This window comes from Aphis gossypii, chromosome 3, assembly GCF_020184175.1.
Source record: "Aphis gossypii isolate Hap1 chromosome 3, ASM2018417v2, whole genome shotgun sequence".
Taxonomy (NCBI): Eukaryota; Metazoa; Arthropoda; class Insecta; order Hemiptera; family Aphididae; genus Aphis; species Aphis gossypii.
In genome coordinates this window covers 6,154,979-6,182,742 of record NC_065532.1, presented here as the reverse complement: position 1 = coordinate 6,182,742, position 27,764 = coordinate 6,154,979, and the positions used below count along the sequence as shown (strand labels likewise).

Below are 27,764 nucleotides of genomic sequence, written 5' to 3'. Positions count from 1 at the left end.
TATTTTAACGTTTTAAAAATGATGGTGCAACGACACGTATTATATTATATTAATATTTAACCTGTTACCTGTATTTTATAATTATATTATATCGCCACAATGCATGCGCTAAACATCGAAAATCGTGTTTTGCGCATGTGAAGAACACAGAAAATCGTAAACTTAACGTAGCTATAACTAAATAACTAACGATTTCAGAAAAAAAATTTTTGCACCATCATTTTTATAACGTTAAAATACACAGGTTTCAAAAAAAAAAAAATCAAAATTTCGAGGGGGCGCTAAACTAGATTTGTTCCAAAAATAATTTACTTATTCATAATATTATAAATGAATATCTTAAAATTTATGTAAAAACATTAACAATAGTGAAAAACTGAAAACAAAAAAGATGAAATCTCAATAATTTCATCCTTTATTTTGTGTTTTAACTACCATGTTATAAACAATTTTACCATGGTTATCAATTTATGTTAACTGATAACGGTACAAATAATGACAAGAATATTTTCATATCATTAGTTCATTACATATTACATTATTACAATCCATTATCCAGTATCCACATTCCACGTCCTTATTTAGTTGTCTACAAAGTAGGTACAAGATTCTTGGTCTTCAATCTTACTTCTATAAGATTCAACTATCTAGATCCGAAATCTGGTGTCTGGTGATAAATACTGATGAGTAAATACTATAAAAACAATAATAATAATACAACGTATTAGTCGTGATCAATAAATTTATATTTGTTATCATATTAATTATTAAGTAAAATGTAGGTAATATGCTTATCTTTAATTCTCTGGAATCATAAAAATTGTTTAATTTTTTGGTTGTTACATGTTATTGATTTAATATTTTACTTATACGTAAATAAACTAAAAATGTCCAGTAACGAATTTTCTGTCTTTCAACAAAATAATCTTGACAATTCGTGTAAATCTACGGATAACACAACAGGCTCTAATTCTGAAATGGCAATAATAAATAATGGCATTGATGAAACTTTTAACAAACTTGTAGAAAATGTATTTCATTTTACTATGATACCTATCTTGGATAAAGAATACGACTCTTCAGTTATTTATTTACCAGAATTATTAGAAATATTAAAGTCTAATGTCAATGATAGGACAGAATTAGAAATTCTTGAACAAGCAATTTTTGAAAGAACACTATTGGCTGATCCAAAAACATATTTACTGAAGAATAAACACAATGTATCAATTACTTCAAATACAACCGAAAAGGAGTGCATTGTGTATTTATTTCAATGTTTCATTGAATTAAGTTTTGCTAAACAAGAAAATCGTTATCCATCGGTCAGAGAAGATATTTACACAAAAATATTTGGTTTTTTGTGTACAAATGTATCTACAGCACTCAAACAACCTGATCTATATAGTCCTCAAAACATTAATGATCAGGTACATTATAATTACTTTTATAAAACCAATATTATTTAAAATATGAAAAATTATTTTTTTTTATCTTTATTTTAATAAGACATACCTAGCCTATGTAAGCTATCTAGATCTACAGATATTTACAGAAACAATAATTTTTACAGTATTAATATGAAAAATTAATTAATTAATATTAATATTTTGACTGAATAACTTAATTCTAAGATTCAGTTTTAATACAATATTTACAATATTCATACTAATAAAATGGTAAATGATGTAAATATTTACTTTTAACGGCCAATTATCAAATAAAATTATAGCTATGTTAAAATTGAATTTTACTTGTGTTCAAAATATGTATTTTATTTTTAGGTTTTAAAAATATTTGAAACTAATATGGCATCTTTTGAAGAATATGTAAAATTTTTTACTTCTGTTAATAAACAAATAATTTTGGATGAAGATGACGGAGAGTCACAGATTAAATCTATATACCAACCAATACTAAAGAAAGTAAAAGAAAAAATATTACAATCAACAATTATATTTTTACCACATTGTGAGATTGCATTGTTACAAGTATTTTCTGCAGAACCATTATTAGCTAATGTAAGTACCAAGTAGGATTATTAATTAATTTGGGTTTTTACCCTTTATACATTATAGTATATTTAATAGAACAATTATAATTGATTGTATATAGTTTGAATTATTATACATTCTAGTTATAAGACATAACATATAATATTGTAACTGGAAAGAATTATTTTATTCATGAGCAGTCACGCAACAGTGTTACTTGACATTGAATTTTTTTTTTATTAATAAGCCAAAACAGTTTAAACCAATGTTCCTACTTTTCTATGTATATTAGGAGGAAAATATTTAACGGATAATTGTTTAATTTGTGAGTTATTATGAGAGTTTAAATTATTATGAATTATAGAATAATATTATTAAGCTAATTGATTCAGAGTTAAAATGTATTTATTTTTTATTAATGATAAATTCAAGGAGTGGAATGAGAGGATATTATTTATCTCAAGCACATAGATTAAAATTGTGTTAGTGTTAGAGTGCTCTGTAGAATCCCATATCCAAATACTGTATTTCTATATTGGTAAAATTAATGATTTGTATATGGTGAGTTAATTGAATAGAAATAGTTTGGATTTCAAAAGAGATCTAAAAAGGTGGAGTTTAAGTTAACTATTTTAAAAATATTGTTAATTTTTAAACATCATTTATTATTGTATTTGAATATGGACAATCATAGATCATTTAACCTAAACTCATTTGACTTTTGAAAGGCTAACAATTTAAATGTTCCTTTTAGTTACTAGTATTAGGATATATAAATTTCATACCATTAAAATTAATATTTAAAATATTTGATATTTTTCATTCTGTATTCTACAAATATGTTTTAAATTACTGTTTAACATTTAACTTTTACTACCTATTAATTTGTTATTTGTTTTTATACAGATGCTTATCGATGATTGTTATGTACCTGATACATCTCCTGGTTTTAATTATACAAATACAGTGCTTGGAGCTGCTTTTGCAATATCAGGTTTACCACAAACACCTGGGGGTAAATTTGAATATTTCCTAAAACCTATGGAAGAAGTTAGTATTTTTTAATTTTTGCGGTAATATAACATTTCTTTGAATATTTATTTTTAACAGTTGTCAGGTCCATTGGAAAGTAATATATGGTCTGGTTTGGAGATGTTACATGTTCAATTACATAAAATATTTTTGAACCTCCTAAAAGCTGGACCTGAAGTAAAACATAAAACATTGTCTTGGTTGGGAAGTTGCTTAGAAAACAATATGGGACGTTGTAAATTGTGGAATATTGAAATGTCTATGTTAGGATTTATTTCAGATGGATTTGCATTAAACTTAAGTGCGGTTCTTTTAAGGCTGTGTCAACCATTTATTTCTAATACAGATAATCCAAAATTATTAAAAATTGATCCTACGTATTGTGCCGCAAAAGTAATAAGCTAAAAATGTTGATAACTAACATTATATGTTTTTATTTTAATATATATGTGTTTAGGTTAATAATAATGAAGAAAGTAAACTACTTGGAGTGCATTTATTGAAATTAAATGAAAACACTATGCTTTTACCAACTGATGCTGAAGATTCTAGAGAAAATGATAATTCTTCTGACTATAGACCTGTAGCTAAAGGACAATTTAATTTTATTACTGAATGTTTTTACATGACACAAAAGTCTTTAGAGATAGGTTTTGCTCAAGTGCAAGAAAAAATGACAAATATTAACCAAGAGTTAGCAAGGATGCAACAAACTTTTGTAGATGCTCAACAATCTGGTTCAGCTACATCTGAAGTAATGAAACTTATTAATGATCGAATGGAAGGTGAAATGACCAAGTAAGTAAATTTAATTAAATTGTTATAGATATTTAACAATTTGTTTTAAGGTTAATTACTGATTTAAACAATAAATTGTTATAGTGTTTAACTGATTCACAAATCCTAAAATACTTGTTATTTTGTATAAGTTGAAAAAAAAAATTCAAGGTATTAATGCTAACAAGTGATAGCATTCAAATTTTCTTTATTAATTATCTATGCAATTTTATCTTGACTAATTTGTTTATAATATGAAAATGAAAGATGATTTTACTCATGGGTTCATTGTAATTTTAGTTAGTTGCCAATTTTAATTACAACAAATTCTCTTCAAATGTAATTATATTAACAGAAATTTCATAACATGTATCATATTATATTATTATTAGTTAGCTAATAATTGTAATGGTAAATATTATTTTTCTTTCTTTTTAAATGTTATTTAAATCATAAAAAAAAGAACATTTTTACAGTTGTTTATTTTATAATTTTTTTTTTCGGAAGTAATGAATGTATTAATTTTACAAATATGTTTTTTGTGGTTGGGTTCGATAAAATGCTTAGATTTTAAACTTTAAGAGTGGTTTTGGATAGCGAATTGGATGTACTTTATACTTTAAATAAGTCAAAATTTAAATTTCTACTCCTTTTTATTTATAACCAGTATAAACATATGAAAAATTGACTTAAAATGGGAATTTTCATGCTAAATTAGTTTTTGAGTAAATTGATCAGCCACGGTTCTAGGAATACATTTTCGTATGGGCAACAGTAAATTTATAATTAAGTTTTAACCTATGATTAATATTTCTAATTTCCTCCCCATTCCCATTACATTTTTAAATTATGAACATCAAAAATTTTGGTATGGGTAGCTGCCTACCTTTTTTTTTCCTTATATCACCGATCGACAGGAGCGGACTGTTTGCTTTCGCGTCACACTGCTTGCCCCTACCGACCATCGTTTATTAACAAAAAACTTACATCACAAGTCGGGAAGTTGTAGGCCAAACCCCCATTTACAAAAATTTTTTTTTTATGATAAATTAGTACAAACTTTGTAAGAAATTATAATTGATTTGAATTATTTAAACCTTACATTAGCTATAGCTGTAATCTAACGTAAGAAATTCTAAAACTCAGTTGACCCATATCTTACCAATCTGGCGCTGTTTGTGGTATTGACTGACACATTGATAGATCATCTCTGCTTTGAATTGTTTTTTGTATTCACTATTCAATGATATATAATTGAATTAAAATATAACACTCATATAATCTATTCAACATTTAATAGAAGTAGAGTGATTTCCTTTGTGTACCTTTTTTCTTTTGTTTTTTTCAAATTTCAGTTATAAAAAGTTGTATTTATACACTTACATATAATATTTTTTAGTAAATTTTAACTAATTATTTTAGCCAAGTACATTATAGTGTGGTTTTAGATACCTTTCAATGAAAGCTGCTATTTTAGAACCATCAACATTACATCTTTTGAGTCAATTTCAAAAAGCAACATGTGTTTGGCTTACTCAAGTTGTGTTGGATGTAGACAAAGATTTTCAATCAAATAACCTTCAATCTTATTGTCCAAATAAATTCTCAGTTATTGAATTTCCATTACCAAGTATTGTTCCTCCTACATTAAAGTAAAGTTACCATTTTATTATAAATTATATAAAACTTACTAAATATAATAGCAAATAATTGTTTATGTTTTTAGATGCATTCCAGAATTTTTGTTAGAAAATATTTGGCGATATTTAACATTGGTTCGCCGTTTTCATTCACGCTCTTTAGAAGAACCTGGTTTTTCATTAGTTTCTGAATTATTAAATGCTGTTTTAATCTTTATGACATCTAATAGTCGAGTGAGAAATCCACATTTGCGAGCTCGTCTAGCTGAATGTTTAGACTGTTTATTACCACATAAGGATGAAGATAGCTCTGTAACAAATTCAATAGGATCATATTACAGAGAGTTGTTATTTATAAGTCATCCACATCGTAAACAAGTAATTAATTAATAAAATTAAATGTTGTTATAATATAAGTTATATTTATGACTAACATAATTTAGTTCAGTCTTACACATTACAGATTAAATTATCAATCTACTTAATACATAACGTAAAAACAGTTAAATTTATTGTAAACAAGTTGCTCATTAACATGGCATAAGCATCATAAACATATTATCATGCACACATATCTAATTAAGTTAGATTTGGTCAGTGCTTGGAATTTCTTTAAAAGAGAATTATTTCACATTCACATACAAAATATTAAAAAGCAACTTGTTTATTTTCTCATTTTTTAATAATTTTAAAACTATATTAATGTAATTTATAATAAAGGTAGTTATTTTATTTTTAAAAATACTAAATATGTATGTTTCAAATAAGTTAATTTACAAAAAAAAAAAGTGTTTTGCCCTCAAACATTTGACGTAAATATATTACATGGCCTGTTGGTAATTTGAGTTTGAAACCACTGATCATTCCTCCCTGCCCTTTACTGCCTTTTTATAAAATCATACCTTAAAAATTGCACCTTCTCTGTTCGCGTAAATAACAGCTATTTGTTAAATTACCAAATTCTAGCTGGAGTCCTTCAAGAAAGCGACAAAGCTCCCTTTTTAAATTCTATATTTGCCCACGACACTTCGATTTATTCACATACAACACTGGGTACTTATGCAGACGATACAATAATCTTTGCCTCCAATAGGCAATAATGTCCCTCTGGTAGTATCTTAATGGCTACAAAATCATTTTAACGAGATTTAATTATGGTCAAACCTCTGGAAGATTAAAATAAACTAAGCAAAATAATCCTTTATCACATTCTCTCTTAGATCAGGTGACTGCCCCTCTGTATCGCTCAATAATAACCTAATTCCAATCACCCTGACAATAAAATACCCAAGTTTGACATTCGATAGACGTTTACATGGGCCCAACACCTTAAAAACAAAAACAAAACAGTCAATTTCAGACTCCATTTGTTCCGCCAACTTCTTCGATCTAAGTCAGCAATCAGTAATAAACTACTATTATACAAAGCCATCATCAGACCTGTTTAGTCCTACAGGCTACGGTATCTAAATTTGGGGCTCTGCCAAACCCTCCAATACGAGAACAATTAATAATCTCCACAAAGACCTAAATATTCCATCACTCTCACAATTAACTAAGTCTTATTACGTCTCCTTTCACTATAAGTTAATCCAACACAACAATCCATTAATCAAACGCTTATGTTCTTTTACAATCCCAGATAACCCCCAGAGACGTCTTAAACAATCCAGGCCTAGAGACTTCCGAATTTAATCTGTTGGTAGCTCTACTGAGTGCCTTCCCTTAATATCTGTCAGTCTTGCGAAGTAAATATCTTAAAATCATAAATAAAAATGACTTATTGTACAAAAATGTTGTATAGATTATAATAAAATATATTTTTTAAATAATAATAAAAAAAAAAATCACTGATCTAGTCATCTTACATACTTTAAATGGTATTTCAATTTTAATTTGTTTATAATTTAGTAAAAATATTATCAATTTAAAATAGTTAAAACTTATAAGTTAGAACTAACATTAAAATTCAATTATCTTTAATTTTCTATGAGATGCCTTGATTAAGGATGGTAAATCAGTGACATCAATTATATTAATAAATACTATTCATACACTTAAAGTAATTTATTTTTCTAATAATATTTTTCATAATTAAATGCCATGCAGAAAAAATGATAAAAATTCAAGTAATTTTTGACGCTTGACATAAGAACAATTTGTTGTAAAAGTCCTAGATCATATTCTAACTTTTAAATTGTTTAATAAATTAATTAATTGTAATATTTAATCTATAAACATAAAATTAGTTATCTTGAACATATTTATTGAGTTATTTGTAGATACATGTTTTTTCTTATAAATTCTTTAATATTGTTTGGGTTAGGTTTTATAACAAATGTAATATACATTATTTTTTTTACTTATATTTTTAAGATTGTTCATGCTTTATTGGATGTATTTGTTGGTATTGAAATGACTGGACAGAGTGTGGAATTCGAACAAAAATTTAATTATCGCAGACCTATGTATGTTGTAATGGATTATTTATGGAAAATTGAAGAACATAGAGAAGTTTTTAAGTAATAAATTTATATATTAATTATTAATATTTGATGTGGATGATAAAAATTATCATTTAGGAATTAACATAATTCCTATAATTCTATTTACTAAAAAACCATAATGACAAGAGGTTTTATTATTCAATGAACAATAACTTGGTCAGCATTGTAAAAAATGGTTTAATCATTAATAAGTATTATTTTAATATTTAAAAATGTGTAAACCAATTTTATTTTATATATTAATAATAACACAGAAATAATATATTCCGATATAAATGTGTAAAAAAAAAAAATTCTAATATAATTAATATTGCTATTTTGTCTAAATATTAATTCTTGAAATAAACTTTTATATTTAAGATTATTGGCTAAAGATGCAGAAAATAATATGGAAGCAGCTTCTCCACCATTATTTTTAAGATTTATTAATTTATTAATGAATGATGCTGTGTTCTTATTAGATGAAGCATTAACAAATATGGCTCAGTTAAGACAAATGCAGACTGCTCAGTAAGTACAAGTTCAGTTATTACTATTTTATCACGGTAAACAATTACGTTATTACTAATAAATAAATTATTTAAAATAGTTAAAACTGGCTGATGATTAAAGTAGGATAAATAATGTAAAAATAGTTTTATTATTTTACTAAAAGATTCACCATAAAGATAAACTTATAATTTATTTTATTATTATTCACAAGGATCAAAATTTTTTGTTTTCAACATGAAGATATGCCTTTCTTATGAGATCAGCTTTTAGTTTACATAAAATTTAGTCTGGAATTAACAAATTCAGATTTGGTTACTAATGACAAATATTAATAGTTTTGACAGAAGTCAATACCTCAAAAATTTTGTTTAAAAGTGACAGCACTTTTGAAGAACAACTTGTACATTAATGCATGATCTAATGTTTCTGCTTAAAAAGCTAAAAAAGCTCAATATTTTTAGTGCTATTTGATGATAAGTATTAAATTAATTTTATTTATTTAAAATTATTACCTGAAATATGTATATTTTAGATTCTGAACGAAGTGATGAATGTATTGATTTTACAATGGTGTGTGTTTTTTTTTTTGTTTTTGTGTCTGTATACAGCATAACTAGTCGAAATAATGCTCCAATTTCAAACAATGGGGGTGGTTTCCGATGTAAAAGTGAATATCCTTGGTGCATTATAGAGGTAAAAAGTTAACATTTTCCAACAGTTTTCAAAAAAATCGAGAAAAACAAAAAAAAAATGACGGAAAAACGGCAATTTTTACGCAAAACCAGTTTTCGACCAAATCGATTTTTTTTTATGGTTGTAATTCAAAAACTAATCACTGAAAATACTTGAAATTTTCACCAAATGTTAATGTCAGTAGTATCCGTATATAGTTAAATTTTCAAAAAATTTTGACTTTTTTTGAGTTATTTATAGACCACTGAAATTTTCGATTTTTTTGAGAAATTTTTTTTAAAGTGTCGATAAAAAATTTTTGGATGACCAAAAAGTTTTGAAAATTTAATACAAGGTTCCTTATGAGTTGTTTTTAATGTAGCTAAAAAATATTAAAAATCGTTAGTCACAATTTTTTTTTATAAGCGTTTTTAGTTCAAATTTTTACGAAATCTGTCGAAAACGCGAAAATTTGCAAGTAATTTTGAAGTTGAAAAATCATAAAATTTTTTTCTTTTATAACTAAGTTTTGAAAATTTGGTACAAGGTTCTCCATACATTTTTCTTCAAATATCTGTAAAAAAAACTCTACCGGATTCAGACAAAAAATTTTTATGAGTGTTTGAAATTTAAATTTTTACAAAAACCGCGTTAAATAACAGTTTAGCCTCAAACGATTTTTGATATTTGTTATTATTCAAAAAGTATAAGTCGTAGATACTTGAAAATTTTACCAGTTATTAAGATTCGCGTTTTCTTTACGTGATTTAAATTTCAAAATATTTTGACTTTTTTTGAGCTATTTATAGACAACTGAAATTTTCAATTTTTCTGAAAAAATATTTTTGAAGTGTCGATAAAAAATTGGCCCTATCAAAATACTTGAAAATTTAATACAAAGTTCCTCATATGTTATTCTTATAGTGATTAAAAAATTATAAGAATACATAGGCACAATTTTTTTTTATTAGCATTTGAAGTTCAAAGTTTGACGAAAATTCGTCAAAATTATGAATATTTGCGAAATATTTGAAGTTGAAAAATCATAAAATTTTTTGTGTTTATAACTAAGGATTAAAAATACAACACTAAGTTTTCCATAAGTTTACCTTCAAGTATCTATAGAGAAAACTCGAAGCATCATTATAGGAAAAATTTTAAGTGCGTTTGAATTTTAAATTTTAACGAAATAGCGTAACGATAACGATTTATCCTCAAATGATTTTAAATATTTGTTATTATTCAAAAAGTATAAGTCGTAGATACTTGAAAATTTTACCAGTTATTAAGATTCGCGTTTTCTTTACGTGATTTAATTTTCAAAATATTTTTTAATATAAGCTGGTTTTTTTAAACCACCTTTTTTACCAACCACTAGAAATTATATCCTAGGCTGACAAATCATCTTCGTTCAGAATCGTTTTTCGTATACAATGATAACTATCATTGGATTCAAATTTAACACTCCTATAATATATAATAATGATCCATACGGCACCTAATGTACAGCAGAGCGGTACTCACTTGCCCACTTTTTTTTATTTAAACATATTTTATTTCATTTAAATATTATTAACAAAGGATTTGGTTGATTCTTTATGAGAGTATATCAAATATTTTTAATTCTAAAAAAACAAAAATGAATATACTAAGTAATACAAACAAAAAAATTGAATGAAACAAAAAGAAAAACCTTTAAAAAGTTGTAGAATTTATTTTGAATTGTTATATAAATACAATAAAATTTTTAACTGTATAAATTTAGAAAGTATATAATTTATTTTGTATGTTTTAATAAACAATAGTGAATCAGGCCAATGGAATAATTTATCCCAAAGAGAACGAGCGCAAAATATGTCATTGATGCAACACATTGGAATGATTGCTAGGTAAACAGATATAGTTTTTTAAATTTGCTAATTTTTACTTATTATGATACATGGTATTTACAGATTTGATAATATTCTTGGAAAGGAAACCATCAATACATTTAAATACCTTACATCAGAAATAAAATCAATATTTTGTCATCCTACAATGGTTGATAGAGTAGCAGCTATGTTAAACTACTTTTTATGTCATTTAGTTGGACCAAAAAAAAAAAATTTTAAAGTAAATATAATTTTATTTACATGTAAGATCTTATAGCTATTGTAAAAATTTTTTTTATGTAACATTTATATTAATTGAGTAGGTATCAATATATTTGGATTAATTATATTAAAATTAAATACTGTTTATAATAATTTTTATTTTTCATATTTTAAATTTGACATATTTCTTTTTAAATATTTAAACAAAGTAAAAAAAAAAAAAAAAAATCAAAAAAAAAAAAGCTTAATCTTTACAGTATTAAGTAAATTAGAAAACTTAAATCTGTACTTATATTTTTATATAGGTTAAAGATATGAAGGAATACAAATTTGAACCAGCCGAAATAGTTTTGAATATTTGTATGATATATGTACATTTGGGAACTAGCAAAAATGGTGAAGCATTTTGTTTAGCTGTTTCCAAAGATGGGCGATCATACAATCCATTACTTTTCAAACAGGCTGAAGATGTCTTAGGTAATGTAAATACACAATTAAGTTTTTTTTTTAAATTTGATCTTAAATCAAATTATAGTTATCAGAATTCTTGCGAAAAAACTAATTTTTATTAAAAGTTATCAACCACTTGGGCCATAGTTAATTCCGTTAATCTTAAATTTGTAAACTTCAAAAATACCATGTTTAATTTGTTTAAAAATGTTGATATAACAATATTTAACAATTTTAAAGCAAATTTTATTAAGATGTACACCTAAATTTATTATTATCTCATTTGACCTATTCGAAATTAAAATTAAGAATATTATTTAATGAATTTAATGTAGCTTTCTTTTAATCTAAATGTATATGAATCTAGTTTAGTATTAAACTAATGTCATACTAATGTATATTTTAAATCATACTATACATTTAATAATTGTTCTTCGTTTTATATACATATATTTAATATTAATTATATTCAAATTTAAATTTAAAAAAAAAAATACAAATTATTATCATTTTCAAAATATGTTCCTGTATAAATATATATTTTATATAAAAAAAAAGTATGTCACTGCATTTCAAAAATTGTATAGTGCTTAATACTTGTATTCCATTTTAGTACACAATATTCCAAACTTTTTAATCTTTACTAAAGACCTAATTGTAGTGCAGCACATCTTAAAAATATCTAGTTAAAATTCAGAATTATAAAACTTTACTGTTTGAGTTTTAAAATTAGGTAACAACAACTTTTTTTAATAAAAATAGTACTTCAAATTATATTTTAATTTGTATTAAATATATGTAATGTGATTTAACTTATACTCTTTTTAAATTTGCTGTCATATTTATTACTAAATTTTTTTTTAAAACTGCGAATGGTGTACTATAATTTGGAGTCACATTGGTGTATTAGATTCTATTAAATATCGGTTATTTACATTATTTACCTTTTTCTAAACTATTTTATCATTAAACAAATTTAATATTTTTCTTGTATGTTTGATTCTACTAATATTAATAAAATAAACTTAAATTTATATGCATATTATTTTTATGAATATCATGTACATGAATAACTGGAAATATGTAGATTTATATTTGTGCCATAGATAAAAAAATATTTAAATTATTGATAAAAAAATATTAATATCTGTTATTATCTAAGCTCTTTAAATAGTTATTAGTAAGTTTAATAAGCTATATATTAACAGTATTCATACAAAAATATATGAGGTACACTAATTTATACATTTAATTTTTTAAATATTACTCTGCATTAGGTAAAAATTATTTTATTAAGGTTTTGTAAAAACATTTTTTTAGTTTTGAATTTAATATATATATTTTTTTAATGGAATTTAGCAAGAATTGGAGGGGCATCATTAATTGTTGGAATAACTAATATAGCGCAAAGGGTATCACAACTTGCAATACAACAAAGTAATGATGAAGAATTACTACTCACAGAAGCTCCTGAAAACTTCTTGGATCCCATTATGTCTACTCTTATGATGGACCCTGTTATTTTACCTTCAAGTAAAATAAATGTTGATCGATCCACAATAGCAAGGTAAAATACATTTTATTATTTTACATTAAAACAGTTTTCTGTATACTCTCACTTATTTTTAGGCATTTATTAAGTGATCAAACTGATCCATTTAATCGTTCTCATCTGACTATGGATATGGTTATAACAAATAATGAATTGAAAAATCAAATTGACGAATGGATTAAAATCAAAAAATCCCAAAAATGAAAAGGAAAATTTATTTCCTTTTAATAATACATTTTTTTAAACTAAAAGATGTAAAATTAATCTATCATTTTAATGTTTACAATATTAGGTTCTTCATTATATATAATATTTGTATATATAACTGAAAACAAGATTATTGAGAACACTTTATTTAAAAGAAAAATGTTATTGTTAGATTTTCATATAATTACTATGTATTTTTATGAATTATAACTGTTTAATATACAGACTATTGGTGTATGAAATATTTTATTATAAGTATAAATATATTAATAAGAGAGAGAGATCAACAATAATGCTATTTCTATTTTTTTTTTGGTTTTCGTGTTCAAGTTAAATGACACTTGGAACTAATTTGTTTAACCAAAGAAAGATAATATAAAAATGATTCTGATATACATATAATTTTATATTTTCAAAGCTCACTAAGAATACTTAATTTAGTATATAATATGTACCTACAGTTGCATATTATTATCGTTAAATGATTCCAAAAATATATTACAATTAAACTCAACTTATAAAATTCCACACAATTTTGTTTGTTAGAGATAAATGACAACTTAATTTTTGTTTATCTAAGTGACCTTTTTCTCATATCCTGCAAGTGTATGGTTAATTATACACCTTTAAACCAACCATACAGTTATTAAATCACAATAAAACAATAATATTAATATTTTTATAGTTACTATTTTTATTTCACAAAAACCCTATAAATATGATTTTTCAAAAATAAAAATTAACTAATTAACATTTAAATAAATAAATGTCATTTATTAATACTCATTATTTATTGAATAGCCATTTTATGATTCAATTTATATGCTTTCAAAGAATATAGGAAAAGTACATTAAATAAATTTAAAAAAAAATGATTAATATTTAATTCCAAAGTAACATTTTATTTAGTACAATATGCGTACAAATATGTATACTATAATTAATCAATAATACCTTTACACCACATGAATAAATTGGATAAGTAATTATTATATGAAAAATAATTATTGTATATTTTTAACTCTATAAAAGAAATGAGTTTAACTACAACAACTTTGAGGAGTAGGATCATCACCTGATCGTTTAGTGATACCTACTCTAGTAAATTCTTCAGATATTGTCGGATGAATTCCAACAGTATCCTTTAAATGTTGAAAAGTTAATCCAGCCCTATTTAAAACAAATATTTTATTATAAAAACATAACTAATAAGCTTGTTAAAAATATTAACTAATAAATGTATTTACTTTATAGCTGCAGCATATCCTTGGATTACTTCGCCTGCTTGAGGCCCAATAAAATGCATACCCAATACTTTTTGTGGTGCTTCTAAAAGAGTTATAACTTTCAAATAACAATGTTTAACATTTTTTTGAGGTATAAAAAACTCTGTAGGTTTATAATATGCATGATAAACCTGAAAAATAATATTAAATAATTAACATAGTTATAATATCTATAGTTATAAAAATAGCAATGCTCAATCAATATTTAATATGGACCATATTGTATTAGTTATATTGAAGATACATTCAATATATTACAATTCTATTTATTTTAATGATTGGTATAATAAAATTAATTGTGTATTTAGGTAAAAATATATTGTAAGAAAATAAATAATAATGTAAAAATAAAATATATAACAAAACACTGATTAAAAATTGCCATTTAATGTAGTAACACTTGTTACTTGTTGATTCATGAGTATCAAATATTAATATTAAATAGAAGCTTTTTTTTTTTCATCAGTTGAATGGTACATTATATGATACAATTAACTCATTATATTTAAGACTTTAGTTTGGTAAAAACTAAAAATTCTAAGTATTTACAGTGATTTGTTTTGCAATTACAACAACATAAAAACATTGATTTCGTGGAAAACTATTTGGCACAAATATTCCCGTTTATCCATCACTTTTTTGTGGTTTTTCCCGATTTTTTTTGATGACTGCTAGAAAATTCTTACTTCTGACATTTTTTAAGCACCATTTTAATTTGCTACCAGAAACTACCCCTGAAGTTTTAAATTGAAGCATTTTTTCGACAGATAATGGTGTACACAGACAAAAACACACACACACACATCATTGTAGAATCAATACATTCATTACTTTTTTTAGAATCTAAAAATAATAATTGTATTACAGATGAACTATAGACCTGTATGAAACAACTGGTATAGGGTTTCACAATAATAAAATACCAATTTTAAAATTCTTGATGTTAACACAAAACAACAGTGTATTTAAACTTAAATAACCACCCAATGAGGGAATGTGTTATTCATCACCAAAAGGGCCAATGCTACTTACTTCAATTTTATCTTCAGTATATCTATTAATAGCTTCTTCTTCTGTTAGACCAACACAACCATATTCCAGAGGTGAGAAAATAGTTGTAGCGACATTATCATAATCCATTTGTTCTTGGGTACCATTATATAATCGTCCAGCCAACAATTTACCAGCCTGAATTGCTACTGGTGTTAATTCTGGTCTACCCTAAAATTTAAACAAAAAATAAATATTTTCTTTGAATAATAATTAGGGATAGAATGATGTAACATTTTGGATATATTTTTAGTAAGTCTTAACTCTAAAGTATAGCTAAATGAGTTTGACTTACTAGAAATTAAAAACATACTATTTAAATTTTGCACATTTTATTATTTCTTATTTATAGGTTATATTATTGAGTTTATTTGTAAAATTTCCTAATACAATATGTACGTCAATTTACTTTAGGTTTTTATTTTATTATTCATTCTTCCACTATAATTTTTGTTGACTACGGTCTATGGTCATCAATAATTTATAATATTATGTATGGATAATTTGGTATTTATATTTTGATGTTTTTTCAGCATATCATCCTATTTCCAATAATAATAATACTAATCAGAGATGCATGTAACTTATTATTATTTTTGAACACATCATTATATACGTATTGCAAATTATAAATAAAAACAATTGTTTAATTTAAAAAAAAATATTGTTTCAAACTAAAAATAATGTATAGAAACATACATATAAAAAACATATAATATGGTTGTATTTATTTTAATTAACATTATATATTATATGTAGAATGGCTTATGCTTTATTTTATATTATAAAATTAATGATAAATCTGTATAATGCTGGGTCAAATGAAATATTATTTAGAATTTAATGAATCATAAGTGAACTAATCTCTTAATATAATTTATTGAGCTATGATTAGTTCATTTAATTTCATTGAATGATACAATTAATCAATTTTTCACATCCTCAACCTAAGTATTGAAAAATTGTAATTGGCAAAATAAACCAACATTGAAATTAATCTACTGAATTTGAGCTGTATTAAAATTATAAAACCTATTCGAATAAATACATTTAGAATGTGGATTGAGATAAAAACTAACAAAATTACATTAAATAGTTGTTTCTATATTTTATAAATTATACTTACATGTAATACATCACCAACAGCATATATATTTGGAATGTTGGTCTGTTCAGCAACAGTGATAAATTTGCCAGACTCTGGATGAATTTCTAATCCAGCAGCAGACGGATTAAGTTCTTCTGATAAAGCCTTACGCCCTACAGCTACAAGAACTGTATCAAATTCCCCTTGTCCATTCTAAAACAAACAATATAATAGAACTTTTAAGTACCTATTAATTGAATAATACAAGTACTACTTACTTCATCACCTTCCCATTCAACTAGTAATTTACCGTTTGGCTGCTTTGATACTTTGGAAGGTATTTTTCCAATAAGAAATTTTACACCTTTATCTTCCATTTCAGCTTGAACTAAATTCACCATATCTCTATCAAAACCTCTAAGAAGCATGGATCGAACCATAACAGTTGCTTCATACCCCAATCCTTTTAAAAATCCTGCACATTCTAATCCAATATCTAAAAATATAATTTAAAAAGTAAATTAAATTATTTAATAACATAATTATATTATATTTGACTCACATCCAGCACCAATAACCAAAGTATTTCCTGGAGCTGTAGGTAATGAAAAAAGGTCGTCACTAGTAATACAATATTCTTTACATCCTGGGAATTCTGGGTACCGTGGACGTCCACCAACCGCTATCAATATGTCTTTTGCTGTAATTCTCCGTTCTTTACCATTTTTCATCTTTGCTACAACCGTATGTGCATCTTCAAATACACCATGCCCATTAACATATTCAATTTTTCTTTAAAAATTAAAATAATATTTTAATATTAAATATTATAAAAATTATGATAAAAATATAAATACTTGTCTCTTAATTGTACTCTTGTAACCCAATTAACAGACTTAATATGATTTTGGACTGCTTCTACTAATGATTCCCAATTGAATGTAACAGGCTCTGGAATATTCCATCCATAACTCCGAGCATCCTAATTTAGCAATAATTAGATTATATTTAGAATAAATTAACAGTTTAAATATATCATTTGGTATACATGAATTGATTCGCCCAACAACGAAGCTTGGTGCATTAATTTTTTAGGTATACAACCAACATTAACACAAGTACCACCGATTCCCCAAGTGGTACCTCTCTCTGATGGAATAACAAAATCTAAAACTACAACTTGTTTTCCAAAGCTTGATGCCTCTTTAGCACATGCCAAACCACCAGATCCTCCGCCTATTACTAAAAGATCAAAATCATACTGTCCACCTAAAATAAAAATTAAGATTGATAAACATTAAAAAACAAACATTTGGGCAAGCTAATATATTATATACAGTTTATAAAAAAACTTAATTTATGTTTGGTTTCTCAATTAAGTTAATACTAGGATTCATGTAAAACAAAATAGAAGAACCTTCACAAGATTAATTAATACCTTTATTTTAAAATTAAAATTCCATCAATTTTTATTCAAATAAAAAAATATTAAAATTAGTACAAAAATATATAAAGCGAACAAAAAAAAGGAGATTGATACAAAGTATCTATTTATCCATATTCTTGACTATCTTTTTAGATTCATTGAAAACAAATTATAGAAAATTGGTCTAATTAAATGTCTATGTTTGTTACTATCAAAATGTGTGTAGTTATGATACTTACTATTTGATATGTACATAGCAAGTCATATAATATAATCTAATAGGTAATATTATAAATATTATAATTTGAAAGAAACAAATAATAAGAATAATAATATTTATGATATTCATTAAATATATATATAATATATATATTATTTAATATAACAATAAAAGTATAAACAAAAAATTAACTTTTCTATCGGAAACCATATACAATATAAAAGCTTATTAAAATTATAGATTTAATTATTTACATAAACTAATTTTTCTTAAAAATCTTTTATTGTTGTTTGTAAATGCATTACAAACATTTCGATTTTTTTGAAAAATTTTCGAAGATAAGGACCGAATGAAAAACATTTCAATAAAATATAATATTTTATTTCATTTATCTTTTGATTTAAGCTGAAAAATATTTGAAAACTTTAGTAAAAACCAAAACCATAAATTATGCAATTATGTAATTCAGTGATTCATGACTAGATTACGTAATATGTGTTAAGTTATTAATACTATTAATACAATACACATGTATATTTATATATTATAGTTATAAAAATTACAGAAATATAAAGAAGTCTGATAAGAAACAAGTTTCATCAGTGTTGTGGCAGGTTTGGTTTCAAAAATAAAAAGGCAAACCTATTATCTGTTAACACGGTTCGGGATGGTTTTCAATGTTTCCATTCTATGGTTACCTATACTTACAAAATTAAAGTGCACTACTTAGTTTGATCGATTTAAAAAACAAAATGTGTTCCATATTAGTTACTGGTGCAAACAGAGGAATAGGACTAGGATTGGTGAAACATTTATTATCAAATCAAGCATTTAATGTGGAGAATGTATTTGCAACATGTAGAGATATGGGAAAAGCTAAGGTAATTAATATAATATATACTCACTAGGTACGATGGGAGCCATTTTTTTAAATTATTGTATTTTGAAGTACTAAAAATTATATAAAATTCACGTTTTATTGTAACTAACAGTTATTACAAATAAACTACTAACAATATATTATTAGACTGTATTTATTAAGTAGTTACTAGCCCAATGACCAAACTTGGAATGATCTTGAACACAAAATATTCACATCAATGAAAACATATATATGAATAATAAGGAAATATTATAATGTTATGTACCAACTACCATTGTACCATAAACCTGATAATAAACGGACTGTGCTACCTCCCCCTCTCTATTATATCTTTTGGTCAATATCACGTCACCTAGTGAATAAAATATCATGGAAAAATATATTTTTCTTTTTCAAAAACCCGGATTATTTTCAAATATATTAATATTTTAATCAACAAAATATTTTTTTTTTAAAAGTGAATAACAATTTATATAATTAATATTTATTATCAAATTGGTAAAATCAAGTTAATTTTTGAGTAAAATATACTATTTAAAATAATAATCAACCAATTCTATACATACAACTTGTAAATAAATATGTATATATTTAATATGTATCTTATATTTTATGATTTAAAATCTGTTTTAAAAGTCAAATTGTTCGTTGGTATACAAAATTAATTATATTCAATACACTATAATGATGTAATCTGTTTAAAAAATTTGTTTTAAGAATATGTTGAATTAAGTGAGTTATAGCTATGTAAAATATTAAAAAATTTTAAAATGCTCATAACTCACTTTAAAATACAAATATCAATTAAAGCCTATACTCTAGATAAGATTTTTACCTTTAAGTTTACTAATTGGTAACTCAACTCTAATATTAAAACTAACTTAAAATAGATTCTGCTGAATTCAAATTTTCTATAATTAGTAAATAAAAATGTTAGTGAGTCAGAGACATCATATTATGCTGGTATGAAGTCCTCTTAATTTTAATTCTTATTCAAAAACCTTTTTAAACAAAACAATTATTAATTTCTTCATATTCTTGTATTATGTTAATAACTTATTATTTATTTTAATAAAAGAAATTAGTAGGAGATAGGCCATAGGGTTATATATCAAAATAAGTTTATAATAGGTAACTATCAAAAAATATCTACCATTATTAAGTTCAAAATATTATCATTCAGTTATTTGTATTTCAAAATGTATAATATGTGATATTTTGGTTATTGGCATGTAGTGTTTATTAGGTTTATATTTTTGTATAGTAAATAATAGTATTTTAATAGAAATATTTTCTTCATGACCTGAAATTTTTATTTTTTTTTAAATATTTTGGTCATAATATTTTATATTTACATTCTTAATTTTGTATTTTGATAATTTTAAGTTAATTTGTTTTTGACCATAGATTTACTTTTAGTTTTATGTGATTCTTACCTATTTTATATTTTAAAATATTTACTTAGGTATTCATATTATTATAACATACTAACATGTTTTACTTAGGGATTTTTTAATTGCAATTTTTTTTTAAATATATGAATATTTTAATTAATTTATAATACCTAATAGATTTCTTTCATCAATATTTTTGTATTAAGTAATATATATTTATCACTTTACTTTTCTTCTTCTTCTTCTTCTTTTGTAATCAATCTTGAAGTTGGTTTGTAACAATTATCCATTCTTCTCTATTGCTCACCTTCCTCTCTTTGTAAGAATTACACCAGTGTTTCCCAAAGAGGGCAATATTGTCTCTCCCAGAAAAGCATGAAAGTTACAAGCTTAATTAATTTTTTATTCTGTACTCATTTACCAATACAATTATTTTTATGGTAGAGGGCGTCCGTCATTTTTTTTTTACAAGTGCACGATAAAGATAAAAAGTTTAGGAATCACTGAATTACACCCTTGGTCCTTTATTATTTATTGCATATACTCCATTTGTGTTTACCCTAGCACTTTTACCTTCTACACAGCCTTGTATAATTAATCCCAGCATCCAACCGTGTCTTAATACATGTCCAATCCATTCATTTCTCCTTTTCTTGATACTATTCCATAGAGGTTAGGTATTCTTTCAAATATTCTTTCTAGTTCTTCCTCGTTTTATATCATATCTGTCCAACTTATTTTAAGCATTCATCTGGTACACCAAATCTCAAAAGCTTCTATTCTTCTCTATTCTTCTTTGTCAATTGTCCATATTTCTCTCCCATACAACATTATACTCCATACATATGTCTTTAGAAGATTTATCCTAGAGTATATGCTTATTATATTTCTTGAAGTTAAAATCTTTTTTTTTTTTTGGTAAATGGTATCTTAGCTTAGTACATTCTTTTTATTATTTCTTTTTTACTTCTGCTATCTTAACTTGTTATGCTTCCCAAACATGTGAACTCTTCTACTTGTTCTACCTATTGCTTGATGGATTTTCAGATGTATTCTTGTCCTAATATTATTGTTTCTACTACGTACTAGAACTTTGGTCTTTTTCATATTAATTTTCATGTTCAGTTCACTGAGCAGAGTTTCTTACATACATCTCAGCATCCTTTGTAACTCCTTGCTTTCAGCTAATACTGCTATATCGTCTGTGAACCGTAGCATATACATTTTCCTGCCATTCATCTAAATACCCAATTATCCAAATCTCTCTCATTGTGTTAATTGCCTCTTGTATGTATGTATTGAATATGCTGGGAAATAGAGTACAACCCTGTCTTACTCCTTTTCTTAATCTTGTTTCCTCTTCAATTTTGCCAAATTGTATAGCAGCTGTTCCCTTCTGGTATAATTTAAAGATTAGTCTCCTTTCAGTGTAGTCTATAAAAACTCTTTTTAGCATCTTGAACATTGTTTCTCGGTTGACATTTTCAAAGGCTTTTTCTATGTTAACAAAAGCTATGTATGTAGGCTTATCTAGTGGGGTAGCCAGAAATTACCCGGAGGGGGGGGGGGTTACATCACTTAAATAAATTGTCAGTAATTATCATAGATTGTAAAGACGTGGATAGGAAAATAACAACTTCCCGTTTTTAGTCAAGGGGGGTTGAGGGGGTGAACCCTTAAACCACCTCCCAGGCAACGTCATTGGGATTATCTTTTCTAATTCTTTTTTCAATAATTGTTCTTAATGCCAGAATTGCTTCCCTTGTAATCACATTCTTTCTGCACCCCGAACTGATCTTTTGACAATATAGCTTCAATATTATTTTCCATTCTTCTTGACATAATTATTGTCAGTACTTTTGACACATGTGTCAGCAAGCTAATTATATAGTACTAATCATATTTGTTTGTGTTTGATTTATTTGAAATAGGAATAATCTTACACTTAGTAAAGTCTAAGGGTAGTTCTTTCGAGTTAAATATAAGTTTAAAAAGCTCACTGCTCATTTTTTTCAGATTCTTTCCAAAGTTTTGCTTGTATTTTCTCAATTTCTGTAGATTTCTTCCTTTTTAGATCTCTAAGAATTTTATCAAATTCTTTTCTCAGTACACCATAATTTAACCAGTTTTTCAGTACTTTTTCATCATGTTTTATTTCTTGTCCAGTGAGTTTTGGCTCGTCATATAGGTGCTCTAGATTCCATGTGTTATCCTTATAAATAATTACTTCGTTGTTAATTTACTTTTATTACTTTATTATACCTTTGAATTTTTAACAGAAGACTATAATTGTTAAAAAAAATATAGACAATATACACGTTACCATTTTACATCTAGACATACACAAATACATGAATGCATTTTGAATTTTTCAGGAATTAATGGAATTGAAGAAGAATCCACAACTACATATTCTGGAAGCAGGTAAGTAATTAAATCTATATTTTCGTTTTTTTTTGCTTTCTCTATACTTGAGATTTTAATTGTGTCTACTTTTTGTCCTAAATACAAACATTTAAATATAATATAGTATCTACCTACTTTTTTATTTAATATTTTTTTTAAAATATGGTCAGTTTCTAATAGTAGAATGAAGCTAGTTGGTGCTAATGGTGCTTTAAAAGTATAAAATTCTCAGTACCTTTTTTAGGCCAGTAAAAACAGGCCTTTAATACAAATCTCATTATTCTGTAACTCGAAAACAAATAAATGTAGATACAGAATTTTCATTAAATGTTTATGCTATAATTTTCTATTTTTAAAATATTTTCACTATTTTTTAGCAATTTATAGGCATATTTTTTTATAAATATTGTTTAAAAACTATTTGATGGGTATAGAAATGCTTGAAAATTTATTGCAAAGCTCCTTGTAAATTTATTTCCTAATTAAAAAAATATCAAAAATCTATTATTACAATTTTTTTAATAAAATTTTGAAAACATTTGTAAATGTTGGTAATAAAAATTAACTTGTACTTAGCTTAATTAATAATTTTTTTTTTTTTAGGATAACTACTTCAACTAGTTAAAAATATTTGTTAACTTGTCCAGCTTTGATAATTAAGTTGGACAATAGTAAACTATCTTTGCTTAGAATTGTTTTTCAGATATCATGGTAAATCATTAAATTAAAATTTGACACGTTCATCAGAGTGATCTATTTGATTCTTACTGTGTAACAAAGCTGTATTAAATTTTTTCTGTAGAGCTTAGGTTTTTTTTCCACTATTCTCTGTCTTCTTCCATGTAACCATACAACATTTTTATATAATATAATATCACTGTAGACATCATAAACATTCCTATTAATTATTTATGAATATAAATATAAAGGTTCGTCATCCATTCTTCCATGGTGTAGATGTTATAGTTGTATCAGAAAATTTCTCAATTGATTGATCCTAAAATTGTATAATTTTATTTTTAAATTATATTTTTGTTAGGTTTTGAATATTGAGTAGACGATCAGATACAGATGTATAAAAGTCATAATCTATTGATTAACCTACATTTTTCTATATTATAAATTTATGTTTTATGTTTGTAGATCTAATTGATCATGGATCATTCTTTAATTTGGCTTCTCAAGTTTCAAATATTGTCAAAGATAAAGGTCTTAATGTTCTAATTAACAATGCTGGAATATCATCAAAATTTACTAGGATTGGCTTAGTAAAATCTGAAGATTTATTAAACCATTTCAAAATAAATACTATTGGTCCTATAATGTTAACACAGGTAAATTAATAATTAATAATTTTTTTATACTAAAATGTTTAAGCAATCTTATTACAACTTTTTCAGGCATTATTACCATTATTAAAAATGGCATCAGATAAAAATAAATCTGCCACTGGAGTAAATAAAGCTGTAATTGTTAACATAAGTTCAATTTTAGGTTCAATCACTAAAAATGATCAAGGTGGTTTTTATCCATATAGAACAAGCAAGGTAATGTATGACTGTTATTCTGTACTACTATAATTGCCAGTGGCATGTTAAGACTCATATTATGGTGCTTTGTCTTGTTTGGTACATATACCACCATATTAATTGCATAGTTATGAAATATTTACTATTATAATTTATTTATTTGTTAAATTTATTCAATTAAGTGTAAGTAAATGCAGTAACCATGATACATATCAAGGGTTTTCAACCTGGGAGGCTTGACAAAATTTCAGGGGTGGGGCGTGAAAATGTTGAAAAAAATACAAAAAATGAAACAATATGATAAAAACTTCATTGAAGTTATATCCGTATTAATAATTAATCCAATAACCAACATTAAAGTAAGTTTTGATATATATATTATATATCCATATATTTATATATATTTACATAATACATATAAATATTATGCATACATCAATCTTATAGTAGTGAGGTGGTGGAGCGTGAACTCATACCATAGTTTGAAAGAGGGCATGAAGCTCAAAAAGTTGAGAACCCATGATACCTATATATTATCAATACCAAATTTAGACATGTAAGACATCATTTTTATCCGTCTTCAACACACTACTGTTAATTCCTATACATCTTTAACCCTAGTTAGTATTTATAAAAAGTTAATAACTTTGATTTTAACATTTTGTATGCATATTTATCATTACTATAGTTACATAGCACCTAATGAATATATTTATTTTATTTCAGACTGCCATAAATGTTGCTACTAAGTCCTTAAGTGTTGATCTTAAGAGTAACGGAATATTAGCTGTTAGCATTCATCCTGGATGGGTTAAAACTGCTATGGGTGGTGCAAACGCGCCTCTTGAAGTTGAACAGTCTATTACAGGAATTTGCAACTTCTTGAAGAACATTGACCAATCACACAATGGCGGATTTTATGATTTTGAAGGAAAAGTACTTCCTTGGTAAAAATGAATATCAATTACAATTTTAAAATGTTTAAATTGTATTATTAGTATTAATCCATATGACTTAACACTTTGTTCAAAAACATTTTTAGTTGAGCACAAGTATAAAATATTTTTCAACTAAACATTTGGATCTTTTTATATGATCCATAATTTGATTTTTTTTTTCAGAAAAATATATTTGTTAATTGAATTTGCTTTTAACTTTAGAATAAAAACATTTAAAGAAATTATACTTTTTATTTTTTATTTTAAATATATATTTATATATATATATATTTTTTTTTTTTTGCTTCATATGAAAAGTTATGAGCAGGGTTTAGATTTTATAGCATTTGCAAATAATTATATAATATAGATAAAAACAACAACAGTATCGGCCTGGCCATGGCTGCGAATGTGTCGTAAATTTTGTTATTAAGCATTAATTTTATTTTGTTATTATAAAAATGTATATCAAGAATTTATCGAAATATTCAGCTGTAATTTTTAAGAGCAATTTTTCTTTTGGGCCCGAAAAATTGAAAATTGAATCAATATTAGATGCTGGCTCATTATTTATAGCAAGGGTCTCCAAACTTTTTTATTCAAGGGCCACAAAAAATATCAAATGCTCTTAGGGGGCCAAAAGTTTATTAAAACATATAATTTTTTATCTTTAAATTTTATATATTTACTCGTATATTTACTTCTTATGGGGGCCGCGAGCTGTGGTTTGGTGACTCCTGTCCTATTGTATAATTGTACAATTGTCAAGTTGGAAGAGGTTTTTTGGATTAATTAAATTACTGTAAGTTAAGTTAGGTTTTATATTTTGTCTTAAAAACAATGAAGAAAAAGAACAAAGAATTCTTAATGTTTCAAAAATAATTAGTTGTAAAATTGCTTTTATATTTAAGTTAACACATGATTATTAATTATTATATATTTATACTAAATTATATTATGACAGTTGTTTAGTGATTATAATTCACATTTTTTATTATGATCCATTACATTGGTAAAAATATTAAGTATATTTATAGAAGTATCTTAAGATGTTGTTTCGATAATATATCATGTACATTTTTAAGGGCCTCTTAAAAAACTGATCATGGGCCTTTGGTGTGCCAGGCCAACACTGAACAGCAAAATGAGCTATAAATTTTCTTTATGCACCAGGGACAAATAAAATATTTATTTTTATTTAAAATATATATTACTTTTTTTTTTTTGCTATTTTTTAAATCTTTGAAGTATATAAGATTTTTAGTGCTATTGTGCTAATGCCTATGTATACAATATTTTGTATACATTTTGTATGTATTGAAAGAAAAATAGTATTCATTTACTTAAATCTATAAAATAATTCCCAAATTTTTGTTTCATAGTAATAATTAATAAATAATATAGATAGGTAACAATTCTAAAGATAAATTAATAAACTGTTAGTAAAAGAAAAACAATTTAAAAATTTTTGTTACTATTTTTGATGTGTTTAGGACATAGTATAAGGCATATTCCAATACTTTTCAGTACTATAAAAACTAAACTCTGCTTATGAGACTTATAAATATTTTTATAGCACTGTCATTGATAAGTATGTATTAGATAGTATGTCACAACATTTTTTCCTTTATAGAACAAGTAGATATTTTAAAAAAAACTATTTTTCTTATGTACGAGGATATATACTATTGTATGTATATAAATATTAATTTAAATGTATCTTTATTTTAAGACTACACTCACAAAAACGCAAACTTAGTAAAGGATGTGTGTGTAACATGCTCATACAAATTAATAATGAAAAAATATGAACCTCTCCCTAAAAGTATTAAAATAATGTGGGTCTATAGTATGAGTTAAGTAACAGGTAAATTAATGGAAAAAATATCGTAATGATTATTCTAAGTTTTTAAAATAAAAATTGAGAGAGTATACTTTTTTGTATACCTATGTAATCTTTTTAATTTTAATTATGTTTATTGTTATCAATATTTTCATTTAATTAATGATTTATATCAATACTCAAACTTATCGGTTTGACCCCAAGAAATATTATGTATATTCATTTTAATATGGATATAATATACTAACCTATAAACTAGGTAATTACGCTTTAATATTATTTCTTA

The 27,764-nt window shown here is 24.9% G+C and overlaps 3 protein-coding genes across 4 annotated transcripts; 2 read left to right on the top strand and 1 right to left on the bottom strand.

Annotated features, from left to right (window-relative positions):
* Positions 1–537: 537 nt before the first annotated feature.
* Positions 538–13,645, top strand: LOC114123748 (ubiquitin conjugation factor E4 A). The gene is made up of 14 exons (XM_027986820.2): positions 538–1,430; positions 1,785–2,021; positions 2,901–3,044; positions 3,105–3,419; positions 3,484–3,824; positions 5,252–5,455; positions 5,530–5,821; positions 7,820–7,965; positions 8,311–8,460; positions 10,920–11,003; positions 11,067–11,226; positions 11,513–11,684; positions 13,017–13,224; positions 13,287–13,645. The coding sequence occupies exons 1-14, from the start codon at positions 888–890 to the stop codon at positions 13,411–13,413; spliced, it is 3,123 nt and encodes a 1,040-aa protein (XP_027842621.2). The 5' UTR covers positions 538–887; the 3' UTR covers positions 13,414–13,645.
* Positions 13,646–14,297: 652 nt separating this feature from the next.
* Positions 14,298–19,616, bottom strand: LOC114123746 (thioredoxin reductase 1, mitochondrial). Of its 2 annotated transcripts, none has more exons than XM_027986818.2 (9): positions 19,391–19,616; positions 17,888–18,108; positions 17,697–17,821; positions 17,402–17,631; positions 17,118–17,335; positions 16,879–17,052; positions 15,735–15,923; positions 14,664–14,833; positions 14,298–14,586 (listed from the first exon to the last, which is right to left on the bottom strand). In XM_027986818.2, exons 1-9 carry the CDS (start codon positions 19,407–19,409, stop codon positions 14,457–14,459), a joined length of 1,476 nt encoding a protein of 491 aa, XP_027842619.1. In that variant the 5' UTR covers positions 19,410–19,616; the 3' UTR covers positions 14,298–14,456. The 2 variants fall into 2 exon arrangements, with proteins under 2 accessions (XP_027842619.1, XP_027842618.1); XM_027986817.2 differs by lacking the exon at positions 19,391–19,616 and adding an exon at positions 18,740–18,890.
* Positions 19,092–25,880, top strand: LOC114123747 (C-factor). Its single transcript, XM_027986819.2, has 5 exons — positions 19,092–19,366; positions 23,138–23,186; positions 24,312–24,502; positions 24,569–24,715; positions 25,424–25,880. Exons 1-5 carry the CDS (start codon positions 19,238–19,240, stop codon positions 25,646–25,648), a joined length of 741 nt encoding a protein of 246 aa, XP_027842620.1. The 5' UTR covers positions 19,092–19,237; the 3' UTR covers positions 25,649–25,880.
* The last annotated feature ends 1,884 nt before the right edge of the window (positions 25,881–27,764 follow it).